Source organism: Mixophyes fleayi, chromosome 4, assembly GCF_038048845.1.
Source record: "Mixophyes fleayi isolate aMixFle1 chromosome 4, aMixFle1.hap1, whole genome shotgun sequence".
Taxonomy (NCBI): domain Eukaryota; kingdom Metazoa; phylum Chordata; class Amphibia; order Anura; family Limnodynastidae; genus Mixophyes; species Mixophyes fleayi.
The window spans coordinates 18,973,030-18,994,707 of NC_134405.1; the positions used below are offsets into that span (position 1 = coordinate 18,973,030).

The following is a 21,678-nucleotide window of genomic DNA, read 5'->3' on the forward strand; positions in this document are numbered from 1 at the left end:
CTGTCAGTAGTGTGTCAAATGTTGTTTTCAGCCTGTAGGATACTCCCGGCCTCTTCTCCTATGGCTTTTTATAGGGCTGGCTGATGGGGGTTGGCAGATGAAAGCAGGCCAGTGATATACGATGCCTTGCTCCTGGATGGTGGCTAATTAATCTATACAGGGAGGGGGGGGGCTACTGGGATAAGCATTTTTTTTTTTTCACATCACTGTGTGCAGGTGGCTATAGTACAACAGACACACTGTGCTGTCATTGGCATCATCTGGTTCCGCTATTTAAATCTACTGCATTCAACGCTCAGCAAATCCCAGGATAAGTGACCGTGGCAGCTGCATCATATTCCTTCCCTTACGCTTGCAGAACCCGGCGAGGAGATTCCAGCTAGGAAGGTGCTTGAGAAACCACACTCTACAGAGCATTAAAATTCTGCAGGGGGGTCGGACTGTTTCAAATAACCACTGAGGATCAGCTGATTGCACGCTAGATGTTGTGTTGTATTGACGTGCACTTACACCATCGTAACACCTCTACAAATGATAACTAAACCTGAGAAGTCGCTTGCATGGACCGTGTCGCCAATGGGCTTTATATGCAAAGCAACGTGTCATTATGTTATCCAAAGCAAGTCTTCTGTTTATCAATTCATTTAGGATATTTTAACTTCATTCTATTTATTATTTATTGTACTGAGCGGGGGCAAAAGCTATATTTATCAAGATTGCACCCCCCCCATGGGATAACCACTGTCAGAGAATTAGGACATTTTGAAGCTAAAGTGAAAATCTGGGATTTATCCAAGACGATTTTTAACCGTGGACTTCACCTTGTAAAGCCTCGAATACTGTCAGTAGGAGACGGGGGCAGCGAACATGGAGCGCCAGCGAGCCGAGATGCTGATCAAGATTGCACGAGTGCGCCTGGAGTGCGGAAGGACGGGGGACGCGCTGAATTATCTCTACCAGGCCCAAAGCCTCTACCCCACGCGGAATGCTGCCGCCCTGATACAGGCCATTCGAGGCGGGTATTTTGAAGCAGAGGGAACCTACTTTCAACCAACCCACGACCCTTATGACCAGCGCGGATGCTGGGATAACCGCAACCATCATGCAGGTTGCGGGAACTGCAGCAGGCCAGAGTGGCAAGAGGAAGAAGAAGACGACGAAGAGGAGGAGGAGGAGGAGGAGGAAGAAGAAGAAGAGGAGAGGGTGACACAAGGCTTTGATGACAGTGAGGATTATTACAGTGTCCTGGGAGTTAGAAGGAATTCCAGCGAGGAGATGATAAGGAAGTCTTATCGTAAATTGGCGCTACGGTACCACCCTGACAAAAACAGCTCCCCAGGGGCTACGGAAGCCTTCAAGGTGAATATGGATAGTGAGACAAGACTAACGGTAGTATGTGTACTTGGCAGAGGGAAGGTGCTTATGTATGCAGAATGTATAATTATATCATGGGATAAGGCCGCCCTTGACACATCTATCCAAAAGTTAGCCAGTGGGGAAATGTTACAAGCCAGAAATTAATTAAACATTTCCAGTGGGTGCGTCAATGGTAATAGCTGGACAATGGGTATGCAATAGTGACTGCCTCCTTTTTATAGGTAAAGATCCCATAAGCTTACAAAGCATCCTACAAAACAGTAAGCAGCATACAGGTTTACTAGATATTATATATTATACAGGACGTTTACCAACATGTTCTACACAGCAGTGGGGTGTGACACATATGTTCCATAGTTGCATAATCACAATGTATAAGGTTGGCACTATAGTATAGACAGGATTGGAAAGTTGACAATAATAACATCAACAATATTATTAGGTCGACAAATTAAATGTAGACAGTATTATTAGGTTGACAGTTCAAATATACACAGTATTATTAGGTCGACAATAATATCTAACCCATTTCCTAATCCTAACCCTATACCTAATTCTAACCCTGGGCCTGATTCATTAAAGATCTTAAATGAAGAGGTATCTTATTTCAGTCTCTTGGACAAAACCATGTTACAATGCAAGGGGTGCAAACTAGTTTTCTGTTTTGCACATAAGTTAAATACTGACTGTTTTTTCATGTAGCACACAAATATCAACTTTAAATGTCAGTGTACAAACAAGCTATCAACTATTTGTGTGCTACATGAAAAAACAGTCAGTATTTAACTTATGTGCAAAACAGAAAACTAGTTTGCACCCCTTGCATGGTAACATGGTTTTGTCCAGGAGACTGAAATAAGATACCTCTTCATTTAAGATCTTTAATGAATCAGGCCCACTATCCCTATCCCTAATCCTATCCCTAATCATATCCCTAATTCTATCCCTAACCATATCCCTAATCCTAACCCTATCCCTAACCCTAATACTAACCATATAATACTGTCGACATTCAAATTTTTGACCTAATAATACTTCCTACATTTCAATTATCAACATAATAATACTGTCAACATTCAAATTGTCGACCTAATGTTCTCGACTTTCTGAATGTCGACCAAATGAATGTCAAGCCGACGACCACATACCCAGCAGCGTTACATTATATCAACCTAATGCCCACTCACATTATGCCAGCCTTACTCTCTCTACACATCTGCACAGTACACCTACCACACTCTCATACCCATCATGTCAGTCTGTGCCCTAGCATCCAGCATCCCAGCTCCTACTGGTCCTCCTCTCCATGTATTAGTCGTGATCTGTTGTACTTGGCTCATTCAGATCCCAGGTAGAGTGTAATAAAGAACCACTATTGCCGCGTTCAGAGATGCATTTCCCAGAAGCCCCGGTTATGTCCTGACCAACAGTGCTGTGAAAGTATCAGATTGTCTGATAATGCTGTGCCCGGATAGTGTAAATGTCAGGAGTCAAACTAATGCATAGGTTCAAGGGCTGTGTCCTGGCAATCAGGAGGTGATGGCATAGAAGGAAAACACTGGAATAAATGTGGGAATGGGGAAGATAATGACACTGGAATAGATAGAGATATGGGGGAAAGGGGAGCATAATGACCCTGGGATATATAGAGATATGGGAGAAAAGGGAGGATAATGACTATGGAATATATAGGGCTATGGGGGAATTGGCAGATAATGATATTGGAATAGATAGGGATATAGGGATATGGGGGGAATTGGCAGATAATGATATTGGGATAGGGATATGGGGGAATTGGCAGATAATAATATTGGAATAGATAGGGATATATGGATATGGGGGAATGAAGGATAATGACACTGGAATAGAAAGAGATATGGGGGAATGGGGAAGATAATGACACTGGGATATATAGAGATATGGGAGAAAAGGGAGGATAATGACTATGGAATATATAGGACTATGGGGGAATTGGCAGATAATGATATTGGAATAGATAGGGATATGGGGAATGGGGGATAATGACACTGGAATAGATAGGAATATGGGGAATGGGGGATAATAACACTGGAATAGACAGATATATGGGAAAATGGGGAGGATAATGACACTGGTATAAATAGGGATATGGGAGAAAAAGGGAGGATAATGACCCTGGAATAGTTAGGGATATGAGGGAATGGGGAGGATAATGAAACTGGAACAGATAGGGATATATGGGAATGGGTGGATAATGACTATGCAATATATAGGGCTATGGGGGAATTAGCAGATCATGACATTGGAATAGATAGGGATATGGAGGAATGGGGAAGATAATGACACTGGGATATATAGAGATATGGGAGAAAAGGGAGGATAATGACTATGGAATATATAGGGCTATGGGGGAATTGGCAGATAATGATATTGGAATAGATAGGGATATAGGGATATGGGGGAATTGGCAGATAATGATATTGGAATAGATAGGGATATGGGGGAATTGGCAGATAATGATATTGGAATAGATAGGGATATGGGGGAATTGGCAGATAATGATATTGGAATAGATAGGGATATAGGGATATGGGGGAATTGGCAGATAATGATATTGGGATAGGGATAAGGGGGAATTGGCAGATAATGATATTGGAATAGATAGGGATATAGGGATATGGGGGAATGAAGGATAATGACACTGGAATAGAAAGAGATATGGGGGAATGGGGAAGATAATGACACTGGGATATATAGAGATATGGGAGAAAAGGGAGGATAATGACTATGGAATATATAGGGCTATGGGGGAATTGGCAGAAAATGATATTGGAATAGATAGGGATATAGGGCTATGGGGGAATTGGCAGATAATGTTATTGGAATAGATAGGGATATGGGGAATGGGGGATAATGACACTGGAATAGATAGGAATATGGGGGAATTGGCAGATAATGACATTGGAATAGATAGGGATATGGGGAATGGGGGATAATAACACTGGAAAAGACAGATATATGGGAGAATGGGGAGGATAATGACACTGGTATAGATAGGGATATGGGAGAAAAATGGAGGATAATGACCCAGGAATAGTTAGGGATATGGAGGAATGGGAAGGATAATGACACTGGGATATATAGAGATATGGGAGAAAAGGGAGGATAATGACTATGGAATATATAGGGCTATGGGGGAATTGGCAGATAATGATATTGGAATAGATAGGGATATAGGGATATGGGGAAATTGGCAGATAATGATATTGGAATAGATAGGGATATGGGGGAATTGGCAGATAATGATATTGGAAAAGATAGGGATATGGGGGAATTGGCAGATAATGATATTGGAATAGATAGGGATATAGGGATATGGGGGAATGAAGGATAATGACACTGGAATAGATAGAGATATGGGGGAATGGGGAAGATAATGACACTGGGATATATAGAGATATGGGAGAAAAGGGAGGATAATGACTATGGAATATATAGGGCTATGGGGGAATTGGCAGATAATGATATTGGAATAGATAGGGATATGGGGGAGTGGGGGATAATGACACTGGAATAGACAGATATATGGGAGAATGGGGAGGATAATGACACTGGTATAGATAGGGATATGGGAGAAAAAGGGAGGATAATGACCCTGGAATAGTTAGGGATATGAGGGAATGGGGAGGATAATGAAACTGGAACAGATAGGGATATATGGGAATGGGTGGATAATGACTATGGAATATATAGGGCTATGGGGGAATTAGCAGATCATGACATTGGAATAGATAGGGATATGGAGGAATGGGGAGGATAATGACACTGGGATATATAGAGATATGGGAGAAAAGGGAGGATAATGACTATGGAATATATAGGGCTATGGGGGAATTGGCAGATAATGATATTGGAATAGATAGGGATATAGGGATATGGGGGAATTGGCAGATAATGATATTGGAATAGATAGGGATATGGGGGAATTGGCAGATAATGATATTGGAATAGATAGGGATATGGGGGAATTGGCAGATAATGATATTGGAATAGATAGGGATATAGGGATATGGGGGAATTGGCAGATAATGATATTGGGATAGGGATATGGGGGAATTGGCAGATAATGATATTGGAATAGATAGGGATATAGGGATATGGGGGAATGAAGGATAATGACACTGGAATAGAAAGAAATATGGGGGAATGGGGAAGATAATGACACTGGGATATATAGAGATATGGGAGAAAAGGGAGGATAATGACTATGGAATATATAGGGCTATGGGGGAATTGGCAGAAAATGATATTGGAATAGATAGGGATATAGGGCTATGGGGGAATTGGCAGATAATGTTATTGGAATAGATAGGGATATGGGGAATGGGGGATAATGACACTGGAATAGATAGGAATATGGGGGAATTGGCAGATAATGACATTGGAATAGATAGGGATATGGGGAATGGGGGATAATAACACTGGAAAAGACAGATATATGGGAGAATGGGGAGGATAATGACACTGGTATAGATAGGGATATGGGAGAAAAATGGAGGATAATGACCCAGGAATAGTTAGAGATATGGAGGAATGGGAAGGATAATGACACTGGGATATATAGAGATATGGGAGAAAAGGGAGGATAATGACTATGGAATATATAGGGCTATGGGGGAATTGGCAGATAATGATATTGGAATAGATAGGGATATAGGGATATGGGGAAATTGGCAGATAATGATATTGGAATAGATAGGGATATGGGGGAATTGGCAGATAATGATATTGGAAAAGATAGGGATATGGGGGAATTGGCAGATAATGATATTGGAATAGATAGGGATATAGGGATATGGGGGAATGAAGGATAATGACACTGGAATAGATAGAGATATGGGGGAATGGGGAAGATAATGACACTGGGATATATAGAGATATGGGAGAAAAGGGAGGATAATGACTATGGAATATATAGGGCTATGGGGGAATTGGCAGATAATGATATTGGAATAGATAGGGATATGGGGGAGTGGGGGATAATGACACTGGAATAGATAGTAATATGGGGGAATTGGCAGATAATGACATTGGAATAGATAGGGATATGGGGAATGGGGGATAATAACACTGGAATAGACAGATATATGGGAGAATGGGGAGGATAATGACACTGGTATAGATAGGGATATGGGAGAAAAAGGGAGGATAATGACCCTGGAATAGTTAGGGATATGAGGGAATGGGGAGGATAATGAAACTGGAACAGATAGGGATACATGGGAATGGGTGGATAATGACTATGGAATATATAGGGCTATGGGGAAATTAGCAGATCATGGCATTGGAATAGATAGGGATATGGGGAATGGGGAGAATAATGACACAGGAATAGATAAGGAGACATGGATATGGGGAGTGGGGAGGATAATGAAACTGGAATAGATAGGAATATGGGGGAAATTGGCAGATAATGACATTGGAATAGATTGGGATATGGGGAATGGGGGATAATGACACTGGAATAGATAGAGATATGGGAGAATGAGGAGGATAATGACACTGGAATGTATAGGGATATGGAAGAATGGGGAGGATAATGAAATTGGAATAGATAGGGATATGGAGGAATGGGGAGGATAATGACACTGGGATATATAGAGATATGGGAGAAAAGGGAGGATGATGACTATGGAATATATAGGGCTATGGGGGAATTGGCAGATAATGATATTGGAATAGATAGGGATATAGGGATATGGGGAAATTGGCAGATAATGATATTGGAATAGATAGGGATATAGGGATATGGGGGAATTGGCAGATAATGATATTGGAATAGATAGGGATATGGGGGAATTGGCAGATAATGATATTGGAATAGATAGGGATATGGGGGAGTGGGGGATAATGACACTGGAATAGATAGGAATATGGGGGAATTGGCAGATAATGACATTGTAATAGATAGGGATATGGGGAATGGGGGATAATAACACTGGAATAGACAGATATATGGGAGAATGGGGAGGATAATGACACTGGTATAAATAGGGATATGGGAGAAAAAGGGAGGATAATGACCCTGGAATAGTTAGGGATATGAGGGAATGGGGAGGATAATGAAACTGGAACAGATAGGGATATATGGGAATGGGTGGATAATGACTATGGAATATATAGGGCTATGGGGGAATTAGCAGATCATGACATTGGAATAGATAGGGATATGGGGAATGGGGGATAATAACACTGGAATAGACAGATATATGGGAGAATGGGGAGGATAATGACACTGGTATAGATAGGGATATGGGAGAAAAAGGGAGGATAATGACCCTGGAATAGTTAGGGATATTAAGGAATGGGGAGGATAATGAAACTGGAATAGATAGGAATATGGGGGAATTGGCAGATAATGACATTGGAATAGATTGGGATATGGGGAATGGGGGATAATGACACTGGAATAGATAGAGATATGGGAGAATGAGGAGGATAATGACACTGGAATGTATAGGGATATGGAAGAATGGGGAGGATAATGACATTGGAATAGATAGGGATATGGAGGAATGGGGAGGATAATGACACTGGGATATATAGAGATATGGGAGAAAAGGGAGGATGATGACTATGGAATATATAGGGCTATGGGGGAATTGGCAGATAATGATATTGGAATAGATAGGGATATAGGGATATGGGGAAATTGGCAGATAATGATATTGGAATAGATAGGGATATAGGGATATGGGGGAATTGGCAGATAATGATATTGGAATAGATAGGGATATGGGGGAATTGGCAGATAATGATATTGGAATAGATAGGGATATAGGGATATGGGGGAATGAAGGATAATGACACTGGAATAGATAGAGATATGGGGGAATGGGGAAGATAATGACACTGGGATATATAGAGATATGGGAGAAAAGGGAGGATTATGACTATGGAATATATAGGGCTATGGGGGAATTGGCAGATAATGATATTGGAATAGATAGGGATATGGGGGAGTGGGGGATAATGACACTGGAATAGATAGGAATATGGGGGAATTGGCAGATAATGACATTGGAATAGATAGGGATATGGGGAATGGGGGATAATAACACTGGAATAGACAGATATATGGGAGAATGGGGAGGATAATGACACTGGTATAAATAGGGATATGGGAGAAAAAGGGAGGATAATGACCCTGGAATAGTTAGGGATATGAGGGAATGGGGAGGATAATGAAACTGGAACAGATAGGGATATATGGGAATGGGTGGATAATGACTATGGAATATATAGGGCTATGGGGGAATTAGCAGATCATGACATTGGAATAGATAGGGATATGGGGAATGGGGGATAATAACACTGGAATAGACAGATATATGGGAGAATGGGGAGGATAATGACACTGGTATAGATAGGGATATGGGAGAAAAAGGGAGGATAATGACCCTGGAATAGTTAGGGATATTAAGGAATGGGGAGGATAATGAAACTGGAATAGATAGGAATATGGGGGAATTGGCAGATAATGACATTGGAATAGATTGGGATATGGGGAATGGGGGATAATGACACTGGAATAGATAGAGATATGGGAGAATGAGGAGGATAATGACACTGGAATGTATAGGGATATGGAAGAATGGGGAGGATAATGACATTGGAATAGATAGGGATATGGAGGAATGGGGAGGATAATGACACTGGGATATATAGAGATATGGGAGAAAAGGGAGGATGATGACTATGGAATATATAGGGCTATGGGGGAATTGGCAGATAATGATATTGGAATAGATAGGGATATAGGGATATGGGGAAATTGGCAGATAATGATATTGGAATAGATAGGGATATAGGGATATGGGGGAATTGGCAGATAATGATATTGGAATAGATAGGGATATGGGGGAATTGGCAGATAATGATATTGGAATAGATAGGGATATAGGGATATGGGGGAATGAAGGATAATGACACTGGAATAGATAGAGATATGGGGGAATGGGGAAGATAATGACACTGGGATATATAGAGATATGGGAGAAAAGGGAGGATTATGACTATGGAATATATAGGGCTATGGGGGAATTGGCAGATAATGATATTGGAATAGATAGGGATATGGGGGAGTGGGGGATAATGACACTGGAATAGATAGGAATATGGGGGAATTGGCAGATAATGACATTGGAATAGATAGGGATATGGGGAATGGGGGATAATAACACTGGAATAGACAGATATATGGGAGAATGGGGAGGATAATGACACTGGTATAAATAGGGATATGGGAGAAAAAGGGAGGATAATGACCCTGGAATAGTTAGGGATATGAGGGAATGGGGAGGATAATGAAACTGGAACAGATAGGGATATATGGGAATGGGTGGATAATGACTATGGAATATATAGGGCTATGGGGGAATTAGCAGATCATGACATTGGAATAGATAGGGATATGGGGAATGGGGAGAATAATGACACAGGAATAGATAAGGAGACATGGATATGGGGGAGTGGGGGGATAATGAAACTGGAATAGATAGGAATATGGGGGAATTGGCAGATAATGACATTGGAATAGATTGGGATAAGGGGAATGGGGGATAATGACACTGGAATAGATAGAGATATGGGAGAATGAGGAGGATAATGACACTGGAATGTATAGGGATATGGAAGAATGGGGAGGATAATGACATTGGAATAGATAGGGATATGGAGGAATGGGGAGGATAATGACACTGGGATATATATAGATATGGGAGAAAAGGGAGGATAATGACTATGGAATATATAGGGCTATGGGGGCTTTGGCAGAAAATGATATTGGAATAGATAGGGATATAGGGATATGGGGGAATTGGCAGATAATGATATTGGAATAGATAGGGATATGGGGGAATTGGCAGATAATGATATTGGAATAGATAGGGATATAGGGATATGGGGGAATGAAGGATAATGACACTGGAATAGATAGAGATATGGGGGAATGGGGAAGATAATGACACTGGGATATATAGAGATATGGGAGAAAAGGGAGGATAATGACTATTATTATTATTATTATTAATTTTTATTTATAGGGCGCCACAAAGTATCCGTAGCGCCGTACAAGGACAAACAATGGCACAGTACAAGGTGAAACAGCACAGTACAAGTAACAGTAAGCACTATAACTCTGGGGGCTCAGGCACAGCATGAAAAAGAGGGAGGGAGGGGAAAAGTGAGTACAGGCAGGTAACTATGGCCCAAGAGGGTGGGCACGGATGACAGGTTGAGAGTCACTGAGGGGAGCGGAGAGAAGCGAGAGGAGACAGAGGGCAGAGGGACTGAGAGGAGGAGAGCTGAGTAGCTGGAGAGCGCAGTTAAAGTGATGGAAACAGAAGGTAGGAGAGCCCTGCTCAAAGGAGCGAACAATCTAAAGGAAGGGGAAGACAGACAGACACATGGATGAGACGGAGAGACGGGAGAAACGGAGACAGAGTCGAGGAAGGGGGAGAAGGGAAGAAGGAATGAGAAAGAGAGGTAGCCGACCGGTGGGATTTTGGAATGGAATATATAGGGCTATGGGGGAATTGGCAGATAATGATATTGGAATAGATAGGGATATGGGGGAGTGGGGGATGACACTGGAATAGATAGGAATATGGGGGAATTGGCAGATAATGACACTGGAATAGAGACATGGGAGAAAAGGGAGGATAATGACTCTGGAATAGATAGGGATATGAGGGAATGGGGAGGTGTGACAGGATGGACCGCCTATGCCACCCTGTGTGTTGTTACTGGGAACCGGCTGGGCTTACTTTGCCACCGTTCCCTTTCGTTATCCAAAAAGCGCAGTAGGAGGGGCTTACACAAGCTGCCACCACTGGACTCCTTACCGGCATCCAGTACCGGGTTTCTTCTGGGTAAATGACGCAGCTAGCGTATCTCGTTGCTGGTGTACCTGGGCTGGTACTCCGGATCTCTTACTATGGATCCGGGTTGCTGTGATTGGATCCCCCCTGGTCTATCACATTGACCAGGGCTGCTGGGTAACAGGCAGAGCGGTGGTACTGGAAAAGCTTGGGTCCAAACCTCAGAGACAGCAGGAGAACAGATTAGATTTAGGGTCTAATCTGTAGATCACAGGAATACAGCAATATTGAAGATGTTTCCAAGCAGGTCTTTGAAGCAAGATGTTTATTTGCTCTCACTGGTTAAAGGTCCCAGTGATCAGGTCAGTTGATATCAGAAGAACACATTTCAGTGTACAAGTCAGTGCATTTATACATTTCAGATACGGCTATTTTTAGCATCAGGATATACTCAATTTACACAAACATGGATTTGCATGTATTGCACAGCTAACAAAATGTGCGCTTATCGATGAAATTCACTCTAAGCAAAAGGCCACGCAGTAATGACCTCCTGCTGTGCCTTGGCCAGAGCAGGCATGACACTTCATCACAAAAGTTCGTTAGTACTTCCTGCTATCAGACTCCCTTGCACATATGCCTAATTGGAGGTTTCCACTAGCAACCTTACAAATCCTAAACAATGACACTTCCATACTAAATACATCCCAATACACACAAGACCTCCATCCACAAAGGCCTATTGTATCAGATATATGCATCAGAAATAAGGCATATCCTTTAGTAAGGTGAAGACAGGAAAAAACAGTTTCTAGACTGGTCTCAGAAATAACGATTTCCTATCTCAGAATATATACAATATTAAGAATAAGTGCATTGGCAATTTATATAAATCAGCGCCCTGCGCTATTTCCCTTCAATAAATTGATACCATTAAGTTATTTATGAGTGATCCAGTCACAGGAGGATAATGAAACTGGAACAGATAGGGCTATGGGGGAATTGGCAGATAATGACATTGGAATAGATAGGAATATGTGGGAATGGGGAGGATAATGAAACTAGAATAGACAGGGATATGTGGAAATGGGGAGGATAATGACACTGGAACAGATATGGATATGGAGAGTAATGACACTGGAATAGATAGGGATATGGGGTAATGGGGAGGATATTGACACTGGAATAGATATGGATATGGAGAGTAATGACACTGGAATAGATAGGGATATGGGGGAATGGGGAGGATAATGACACAGGAACAGATAGGGATATGGATATGAGGGATAATGACACTGGAATAGATAGGGATATGGGGTAATGGGGAGGATAATGACACAGGAACAGATAGGGATATGGGGGAATGGGGAGGATAATGAAACTAGAATAGACAGGGATATGGGGGAATGGGGAGGATAATGACACAGGAACAGATAGGGATATGGATATCATCATCATCATTTATTTATATAGCGCCAACATATTCCGTAGCGCTTTACAATTGGGGACAAACGTAATAAACTAATAAACAAACTGGGTAAAACAGACAAAGAGGTGAGAAGGCCCTGCTCGCAAGCTTACAATCTATGGGACAATGGGAGATTGACACATGAGGTTAAGTATACATTTTGCATCTTGGCCCAGCCAGACTGCAAAGGTAGGGTGACTCATAAGCTAAATGATCCTGTCACACAACAATGTTATTCCGGGGGTAGTTGTCTTGTGTGAAATTGTGTAACAGGCTAAAGGTAGTGAGGTTAAGATGGTGGTTGAGGAATATTATAAGCTTGTCTGAATAGGTAGGTTTTCAGAGAACGCTTGAAAGTTTGTAGAACAGAGGAGAGTCTTATTGTGCGAGGGAGAGAGTTCCATAGAGTGGGTGCAGCCCGAAAAAAGTCCTGTAACCGGGAATGGGAGGATGTAATGAGGGTGGATGAGAGACGCAGATCTTTTGCAGAACGGAGTTGCCGAGTTGGGAGATATTTTGAGACAAGAGAGGAGATGTATGTTGGTGCATATGGAGGATAATGACACTGGAATAGATAGGGATATGGGGTAATGGGGAGGATAATGACACAGGAACAGATAGGGATATGGGGGAATGGGGAGGATAATGAAACTAGAATAGACAGGGATATGGGGGAATGGGGAGGATAATGACACAGGAACAGATAGGGATATGGATATGGAGGATAATGACACAGGAACAGATAGGGATATGGGGTAATGGGGAGGATAATGACACAGGAATAGATAGGGTTCGGGGGGAATGAGGAGAATGGAATTTTGCAACTTAATTTAATAACGTCTGATACCTTAAATAGTACTTTCACCTGAAATACATTGTTCAAGCTTTAGACACATAATGATTTTTCAATAGGTGAAAACGGGCCTGTTCTGTTACCTCCATCTCAGGATGGCGATTATAGATGAAAATCATTTGTAAAAATTGTTTCATTTTTAGCCGAGTATGGTTCGGGTGCCGCAGTAATATCTCCTTTTGTTACACTGAGGTGATCAGGTATATTTTACCGTCACGACAATTCTCTAGGAACCAGTACCCCACAGAAATTAGACTCTGTTCTGTCTCTCAAGGCTACGGAAGTTATAAGCTTCAAACTAGTTAATTCCACAAAATGGCTGCCTCCACTGTGTGTAGTCATCTTTACCAGTGGTAGCTTAAATGACGGCACACTGATCATTACTCTCTGTGTATTATGCATATACATTGTATTTGTGGGTTGCATCCAGACTGAAACGCATAAATGTTTTTTTTTTAGGTGATCGGGAAAGCATTTGCCGTGCTCAGTGATCCAGTTAAGAGGAAACTTTACGACGACTCGCAAGGCCGGACGTATGTTGCTCCCGAACCGGACCTGACCACCGATGAGATCTTTGACCTATTCTTCAGGGGTCACTTCCCAGCTCGGGCAGCTTACGCTGGTAATCAACGAGAGCAAAGGTCAACCAGAAGAGACGAAGATGGAAGACGGCCGTGGTGGTCAGCAGATGAGGGTGCACAAGAGAGGCCAAGATGGCAAAGGGAAGGTATGGGACAAGAGAACAGCCAAGAGAGGAGATGGAGAGAGGAGGCCTACAATGAAGAAAGAAGGCAACGGCAGTGGGAAAAAGAGCAGAAACAGGATAATGGACAACCAAAGTGGCAGAAAGAAGCGAAACGAGAGACCGGCAGGCCTAAAACTCAACAGGAAAGGAGACAAGACGCTGGACTGTCGAGTCCAAAGTGGTGGAATAAGAAGGGACAAGACAGCAAAAAGTCAAGATGGCGTGAGGAAATGGAGAAACACAATATTAGAAGGCCGAGAAGACAGGAGGAAGAGGAAGAAGGTGGGCGCCCTAAAACGGCTTACTCTGCCTTCATCCAGGTCCTACCAGTACTGATCCTGGTGGTGGTATCTGTAGTGGCTCAGATGACTGCCACAGCGCCACCTTACAGCCTCAATCCTAGACCCTCTTATGGCCTAACCATCTCCAGGGAAACAAGCAGCCGTGGAGTTCCTTATTTTGTAGGCCACAATTTTCAGGCCCGTTACCGAGGTCAAGCTCTGGTAGAGCTGGAGAGGGCAGTGGAGAAGGAGTATGCAGAGCAAGTGCAAGCTGGATGTTGGAAGGAGAAACAGCAGAGGTCAGACCTCGCCAATCTGGCTCGGCTTTATGGAGACGAAAGACTAAGGGAGAAGGCCGATACCTTCAAGATGGAGAACTGCAGGAAGTTGTCGGACCTCATAGGCTTACGGAGGGGAGGCTGATGGAGCACAGAGAAGTGTGGTGGGGTCTGTCTACTGATCTTAACAGGACTTTTATATGGAACTGAGCACGAGGTCCCACCAAACTCGTACAGAAGTGTGTGCACCAGTTAATATTAAAGCTAAGAGGAAATTTGCAAGTATTGGAGCCTCTAACCTAGAGATTATTAGGACTTCTACAGTTTGTTACTTTAATTGCCTGAGATTTTTTTTTTTTCCTTTCAATGTAGTCTTAGACATCTTCTGGGACATATTACACTTTAGAGATACTTTTTAGGTAGATATTCTGCATACTGTGAATATAGACTCAAAATCTGCCGAAGGAAAAAAGTGCCAAACCCTACTCTTCCCTACACAAAGCCGCAGAACATTCCCTAACCGGGCAGAAGACGAAATGCAACTATTATATAGCGGAATGGCTCTGTCCAATAGGTGTCAGCCAGTTCTATTAGGCGGTAGCGTTGTATGTTAGTGTTTATGTATTTGTTTATTTATATTGCACTACATATTGTACTCAAGAGACTTAACAGTATATATAACAAAACTACTTACTGAACTAATTAGGTGGCATGGACGATAATTTGTAGCCCACAATGAGCTCAGACATTCAAATCAGACGTTAGTTTTCATTACCTTACACATACTAGGCCGACCAAAGCTCATTGCTGATTGGTTCATGATCGTCAAACTCCATATATAGGAAAATAGGCACAGCAAAGTTCTAAAAGCTGATAGTGGTGGTCCCCAATGAAAGTGTAGAAGACATCGAAGGACTTCAACCAGGTATTTTGTCATGCGGACTACCTACAGCGGAAGAAAATAAGCTAGGGCCATGCATCAGACCGAGCCCTTAAAGAGAAACCCTACCCATTACTTTATACATGTGTCGTTTTATCATAACCATAAGCCAGATCAACAGACACAAATATCTCATAAATCCGATGGATAAAGTACTAGTAAAATACAGGGGGACAATCATGTAATTTCATTTCACAGCCTCCCAAATGGCCGAGTAGAACATTGGAAATCCCAACTCCATAAGTAGATGGGTCTCGCATGTGCATATCCCGAGACTGGCCCAGCCAAGCAGAAAGTTACTGGGCCAGTATCGGTGATACTCAGCTGACCCGGCAATATCTTTATTGATAGAATATCAGCCTTATCGCCGCACATGGAACAATAGGCCCCCTAAGTGATACATGTCAAATCATTTGCCCTGATTAGTTATAAAGCCTACCACACGACAGTGCCACCTAGTGGCCTCACCAAGCAATAACTTACTGAGAGGTGAGCTATCCTCAGTCTCGCTCAGAATGAGGAGATGTACAGGATACTGTCAGCGTGTTCACAAAATGTCCTTCAGCAGTTGTATAGTAATTTATATATACGTTATACATACAGGAATACATAAAGGGGGGGTAAGAGTAGAAAGGGTTTGTCAGAAGATTTAGGGTTATGAAGAGGGAGTCGAGTATACTGTCGGGGAAATAGCACAACATAAAGATCCACTGATCTCTATACACAGGGCTTAAATTATTTTAACTGGGGAAAAAACGGACGACCAACTGATCTGGTCATGAAATCCAGCCCATACCTCCACCCAGGTCCCAAATAAGGTGAAACAGTTATAGTACCCTATATTCTGTTCATTTGGGTGCGTCATGCTGCAGAAAATTCCCATCCGGCCGCGCCCTAACGGGACCCAGACAGGTGAGAGATCACGTCTGAGTGGTTGATATGATGCTATTGCAGAATTGGACCTTTGAACAGTGTTACTAATTAAACCTCATTGACTGTAGAATTTCCATACAGTGTGAGTAAAAGGACTGATCCTCTTCTTCATTTGAAAATAATGGTGAAGTATGTGTCTTTATTTATTGATAAATATCATGGTTGCCTCCTCTCCCGAAATGTCCAGGAGATTCCTGAAGTAATGGAAGACCTCCTGGACTCCCGGACAGCATTTACATGTATCGCAGTGGGCGTGGCCATGATGCAAATTGCATCATATAACCCAGCCTACTCAAGTTTTATAGCATACTGAGGTGGGCTGGGCGGAGCTTGATGAGTCAATTGTTCCACCCAGTTGATTATACAAATCGCAACATCAAGCCCCACCCACCTCCACTTTTCCATCATCGTCTCCAGGAAACGAGCTAGAGAAAGTGGGCAAGTATGCTTAATATTAGTTTTACACTACTTAATATTAGTTTTTACTATTAATGAAAAGGCAATCACTGAGATCTGTCGGTAGTCCTTATATGTCACTGCATTCCTGTGCCGCACATTGAGGGTTATTTACTAACATTGTAAATATGCAATAAAACCATAGTAACCAGTCAGCTGTTAGCTTTCATCTGAGAAGCAAGTTATATAATGACAGGAAATGCCTGATTGGTTGCTTTGGTTTTTATGCAGATTTGCACCAAATCTCCCAACTGTCTCGGACAGTCCTGATTTGAGGACTCTGTCACGCTATTCTGACATTGGATGACAGAATGAGAAAACTGGGAAGTATGATCCATTCCCTGCTGCTATGTATCTCAAGAGCTGCAGAGTTGCTAGGCATGCCTCTTGGTGACACGGCAATGAGTCTGTCCCTCCCCCTGTAGGGTGACACAGACAGAAGGGAGCTATGAGTCTGTCCTTCCCTCTGCAGGGTGACACAGTGACACAGACAGAAGGGAGCTATGAGTCTGTCCTTCCCCCTGCAGGGTGACACAGTGACACAGACAGAAGGGAGCTATGAGTCTGTCCTTCCCCCTGCAGGGTGATATAGTGACACAGACAGAAGGGAGCTATGAGACTGTCCCTCCCCCTGCAGGGTGACACAGTGACACATACAGAAGGGAGCTATGAGTCTGTCCCTCCCCCTGCAGGGTGACACAGTGACACATACAGAAGGGAGCTATGAGTCTGTCCCTCCCCCTGCAGGGTGACACAGACAAAAGGGAGCTATGAGTCTGTCCCTCCCCCTGCAGGGTGACACAGACAGAAGGGAGCTATGAGACTGCCCCTCCTCCAGCAGGGTGACACAGACAGAAGGGAGCTATGAGTCTGCCCTCCCCCTGCAGGGTGACACAGACAGAAGGGAGCTATGAGACTGCCCCTCCACCAGCAGGGTGACACAGTGACACACACAGAAGGGAGCTATGAGTCTGCCCTCCCCCTGCAGGGTGGCACAGACAGAAGAGAGATATGAGTCTGTCCCTCCTCCTACAGGGTGACACAGACAGAAGGGAGCTATGAGTCTGTCCCTCCCCCTGCAGGGTGACACAGACAGAAGCAGGCCTGATGCAAACCCTCAGAGCACCCTAGGTAGCGCCCCTCCCCCATCAGCAGCAGTGGTCTTCTAAGAAGTGGCACCTTCACCTTTTCTGTTTCTTACCTTGGCAGGCAGAAGGTGGGAGTGACATCCTCGGCTCCTCAAACTGCGAGTGCGATGCTCGGCTGTGACGTTATATGCAAGCGCCAAACTCTCAGCGTAACACTGACACGGAGAAGCAGCAGTTTCACATGTAAGACGCTCCTGGCTGCTTCTCCTTTATGTCGGCGGCTGCACTATGTTTGGGGGCTGCCTCGGGGGCATTAAAATCACCTGAGTGATATTATGTCACTTAATCTGTGTTTTAGGTGCCACCTAACCACTGGTACCTGGGGTCCCCTAATGCTAGCGCTGACACTGGCCCTGTCACTCTTCTGACTTTCTACTAACCTCTTTCCAGTTTCGTTAAACTGTTCTCTTTCCAGAGACTAAAGGGTGTGACGTCTAACACCAGGAATCCTGACATTTATCTTATCAGGGACCATCTATCGTGCTTGTCTGGTCCGTCTATCAGTACACTGCCTATCCCCAAGTTTCCAAGGACAGTCCTGCTTTTTGGTACTGAAATTCTGTACCGTGGAACTGCAATTCTCCTAGTGCCCAGATTTCTTATGCATGTAGATGTAACCCCCTGTCACTGTGTGTAGTATGAGGTGCAAAGGGTACACAGTGCACCTCCTTCTCAAGCCCTGGCTAGCTGATGGGCATGGGTGTAAATGATCAGGGGGTCCCTGCACATGCAGGTGTTTCTTTGTAGTTAGTGGGAAACAGGGGATGTCACTTTGGTGCAGTGTAATAGAAGTCACAATAATTTGGGCGCCAGACCATCTCTATAACAAACTGAACTTTTATTTACACTCCTCTTCCTCCAGCACGATAATCATAATGGTTGCAGCAATAAAGAAAAATATATACATCTCCTTACTCTCTCCAGCACAGTTCTTAATGAGCAATACGAATATGGTTGCAAATATCTTATTACTCCTCCTGCACAGTTCTTAATGTTATCCAGATGTTAAATAACATAAATCATAGGTCTCTTACACTCCATACTCACTGCAGATCACCCTCCTCTGCAAGGGCACTCGCATGGATGCTAATAGGCAGGCAGCTTCTCCTCCATGCAGCTCTGACACACTCTGTGTACCTCTCAACTGCAGCTCATCCCTCCTCTGCGGGGATGATGTCTCCTGTGCTCTGACACGTCACTCTGTGTACTCTCAGCCTCAGGATCTGACACTACAGCTACCATGCCTCTTGTAGCAGCCCTCACTCCAGGGTCTCTTCCATGCGAAGTGTCCCCCTCTATCTTGGGTTCTCTATAGTGACATGGAGTTCTCCTCCTCATCCAGGGCACACATTCCTTGCCCTGGCTCAGTCACCACACTCAGACAGCCAGGCAATGCTTGGGGAGCCTAGGAGCTTCCACCCCAGGTCCCCAGCTACAACTCTCCTCTCCTGTGTCTCCCCCTGTCTGTCCCAGGCTAGGCTGGGTTATCACCATGGTAAACAGTTTATGTAACTTTTTATAAACTTCTAGCTTACCCTCTAGGTGACCCCTCCTGTATTCACTGAGGTAAAGGTTTTACTAGAACACCACTAGGGGGGTGTTACATAGATAAAATAGAATTAGGAAGAATCATTTCTACACTGGTTTTTAAAAGGAAATAAGAGTTGTTTGGAATGAACTGAGCCAGTGTCATATCACTGGGTGTTCTGGATATCTATTTAGTAAATATGGAAGCATTATGAATGGCGGTCCCTACCCCCACTTGTATTAATATTCTACTACACCTTGGTCTGACTTATTATATGATGTATAAGTTTTACAGGAAGCGCTTGGACTTGTGGTTCAAGACGGGGAATTGTACAGGCTGCAAAATTTGTTACTTTCTGATAGGAGAAGCAGGAGAGGACTGTCTGTTAGGAGGAGCAGGGGAGGACCTTCTGATAGGAGAGCAGGGGAGGCCCTTCTGATAGGAGGGGCAGGGGAGGACCTACTGATAGGAGGAGCAGGGGAGGCCCTTCTGATAGGAGGGGCAGGGGAGGACCTTCTGATAGGAGGAGCAGGGGAGGCCCTTCTGATAGGAGGAGCAGGGGAGGACCTTCTGATAGGAGAAGCAGGGGAGGACCTTCTGATAGGAGGAGCAGGGGAGGACCTTCTGATAGGAGGAGCAGGGGAGGCCCTTCTGATAGGAGGGGCAGGGGAGGACCTTCTGATAGGAGGAGCAGGGGATGCCCTTCTGATAGGAGGAGCAGGGGAGGGCCTTCTGATGGGAGAAGGGGAAGATCTTCCAATAGGAGGAGCAGGGGAAGACCATCTGATAGGAGGAGCAGGGCAGAACCTTCTGATAGGAGCAGGGGAGGGTCTTCTGATGGGAGGAGTAGGGGAGGACCTTCTGGTAGGAGGAGCAGTGGAGGACCTTCTGGTAGGAGGAGCAGGGGAGGACCTTCTGGTAGGAGGAGCAGGGGAGGACCTTCTGATAGGAGGAGCAGGGGAGGACCTTCTGATAGGAGGAGCAGGGGAGCACCCTGTGATTTGAGGAGCAGGTGAGGGCCTTCTGGTAGGAGGAGCAGGTGAGGGCCTTCTGATAGAAGGAGAAGGGGAGGACCTTCCGATAGGACAGGGGAGGACCTTCTGATAGGAGGAGCAGGGGAGGGCCTTCTGATGCGAGGAGAAGGGGAAGACCTTCCGATAGGAGGAGCAGGGGAGGACCTTCTGATAGGGGGAGCAGGGGAGGACCTTCTGGTAGGAGGAGCAGGGGAGGACCTTCTGATAGGAGGAGCAGGGGAGGACCTTCTGATAGGAGGAGCAGGGGAGCACCCTGTGATATGAGGAGCAGGGGAGGACCTTCTGGTAGGAGTAGCAGGTGAGGGCCTTCTGGTAGGAGGAGCAGGTGAGGGCCTTCTGGTAGAAGGAGAAGGGGAGGACCTTCCGATAGGACAGGGGAGGACCTTCTGATAGGAGGAGCAGCGGAGGACCTTCAGATAGGAGGAGCAGGGGAGGACCTTCTGATAGGAGGAGCAGGGGAGGGCCTTCTGATGGGAGGAGCAGAGGAGGACCTTCTGATAGGAGGAGAAGAGGAGGGTTGTGGTATCCCCCGCAGAATACAGCTTAGGCTATAATGAGATTTCGTGTTATGGAACAAGATATTTACATGAACTTAAAGGGTTGGACAATGCACATAGACGGTCTTGATTTTACAGTGGTTTTGCTTAAAACACAGGCCACTAATTATCAAAATGCAGAGATCAGTCTAATCGTTTTTAATCGCAACAATAATGTAATTTTTCACTGATTTTCTTCTCAGGATGGCAGAAGAAGTATTGCAGCTTTTTGCCCTTTGAT

General features: G+C 44.1%; 1 protein-coding gene across 1 annotated transcript; it reads left to right on the forward strand.

Annotated features, from left to right (window-relative positions):
• LOC142151078 (dnaJ homolog subfamily C member 18-like) lies at positions 1–16,857 on the forward strand. Its single transcript, XM_075206376.1, has 2 exons — positions 1–1,359; positions 14,018–16,857. Exons 1-2 carry the CDS (start codon positions 868–870, stop codon positions 15,005–15,007), a joined length of 1,482 nt encoding a protein of 493 aa, XP_075062477.1. The 5' UTR covers positions 1–867; the 3' UTR covers positions 15,008–16,857.
• Positions 16,858–21,678: the final 4,821 nt, after the last annotated feature.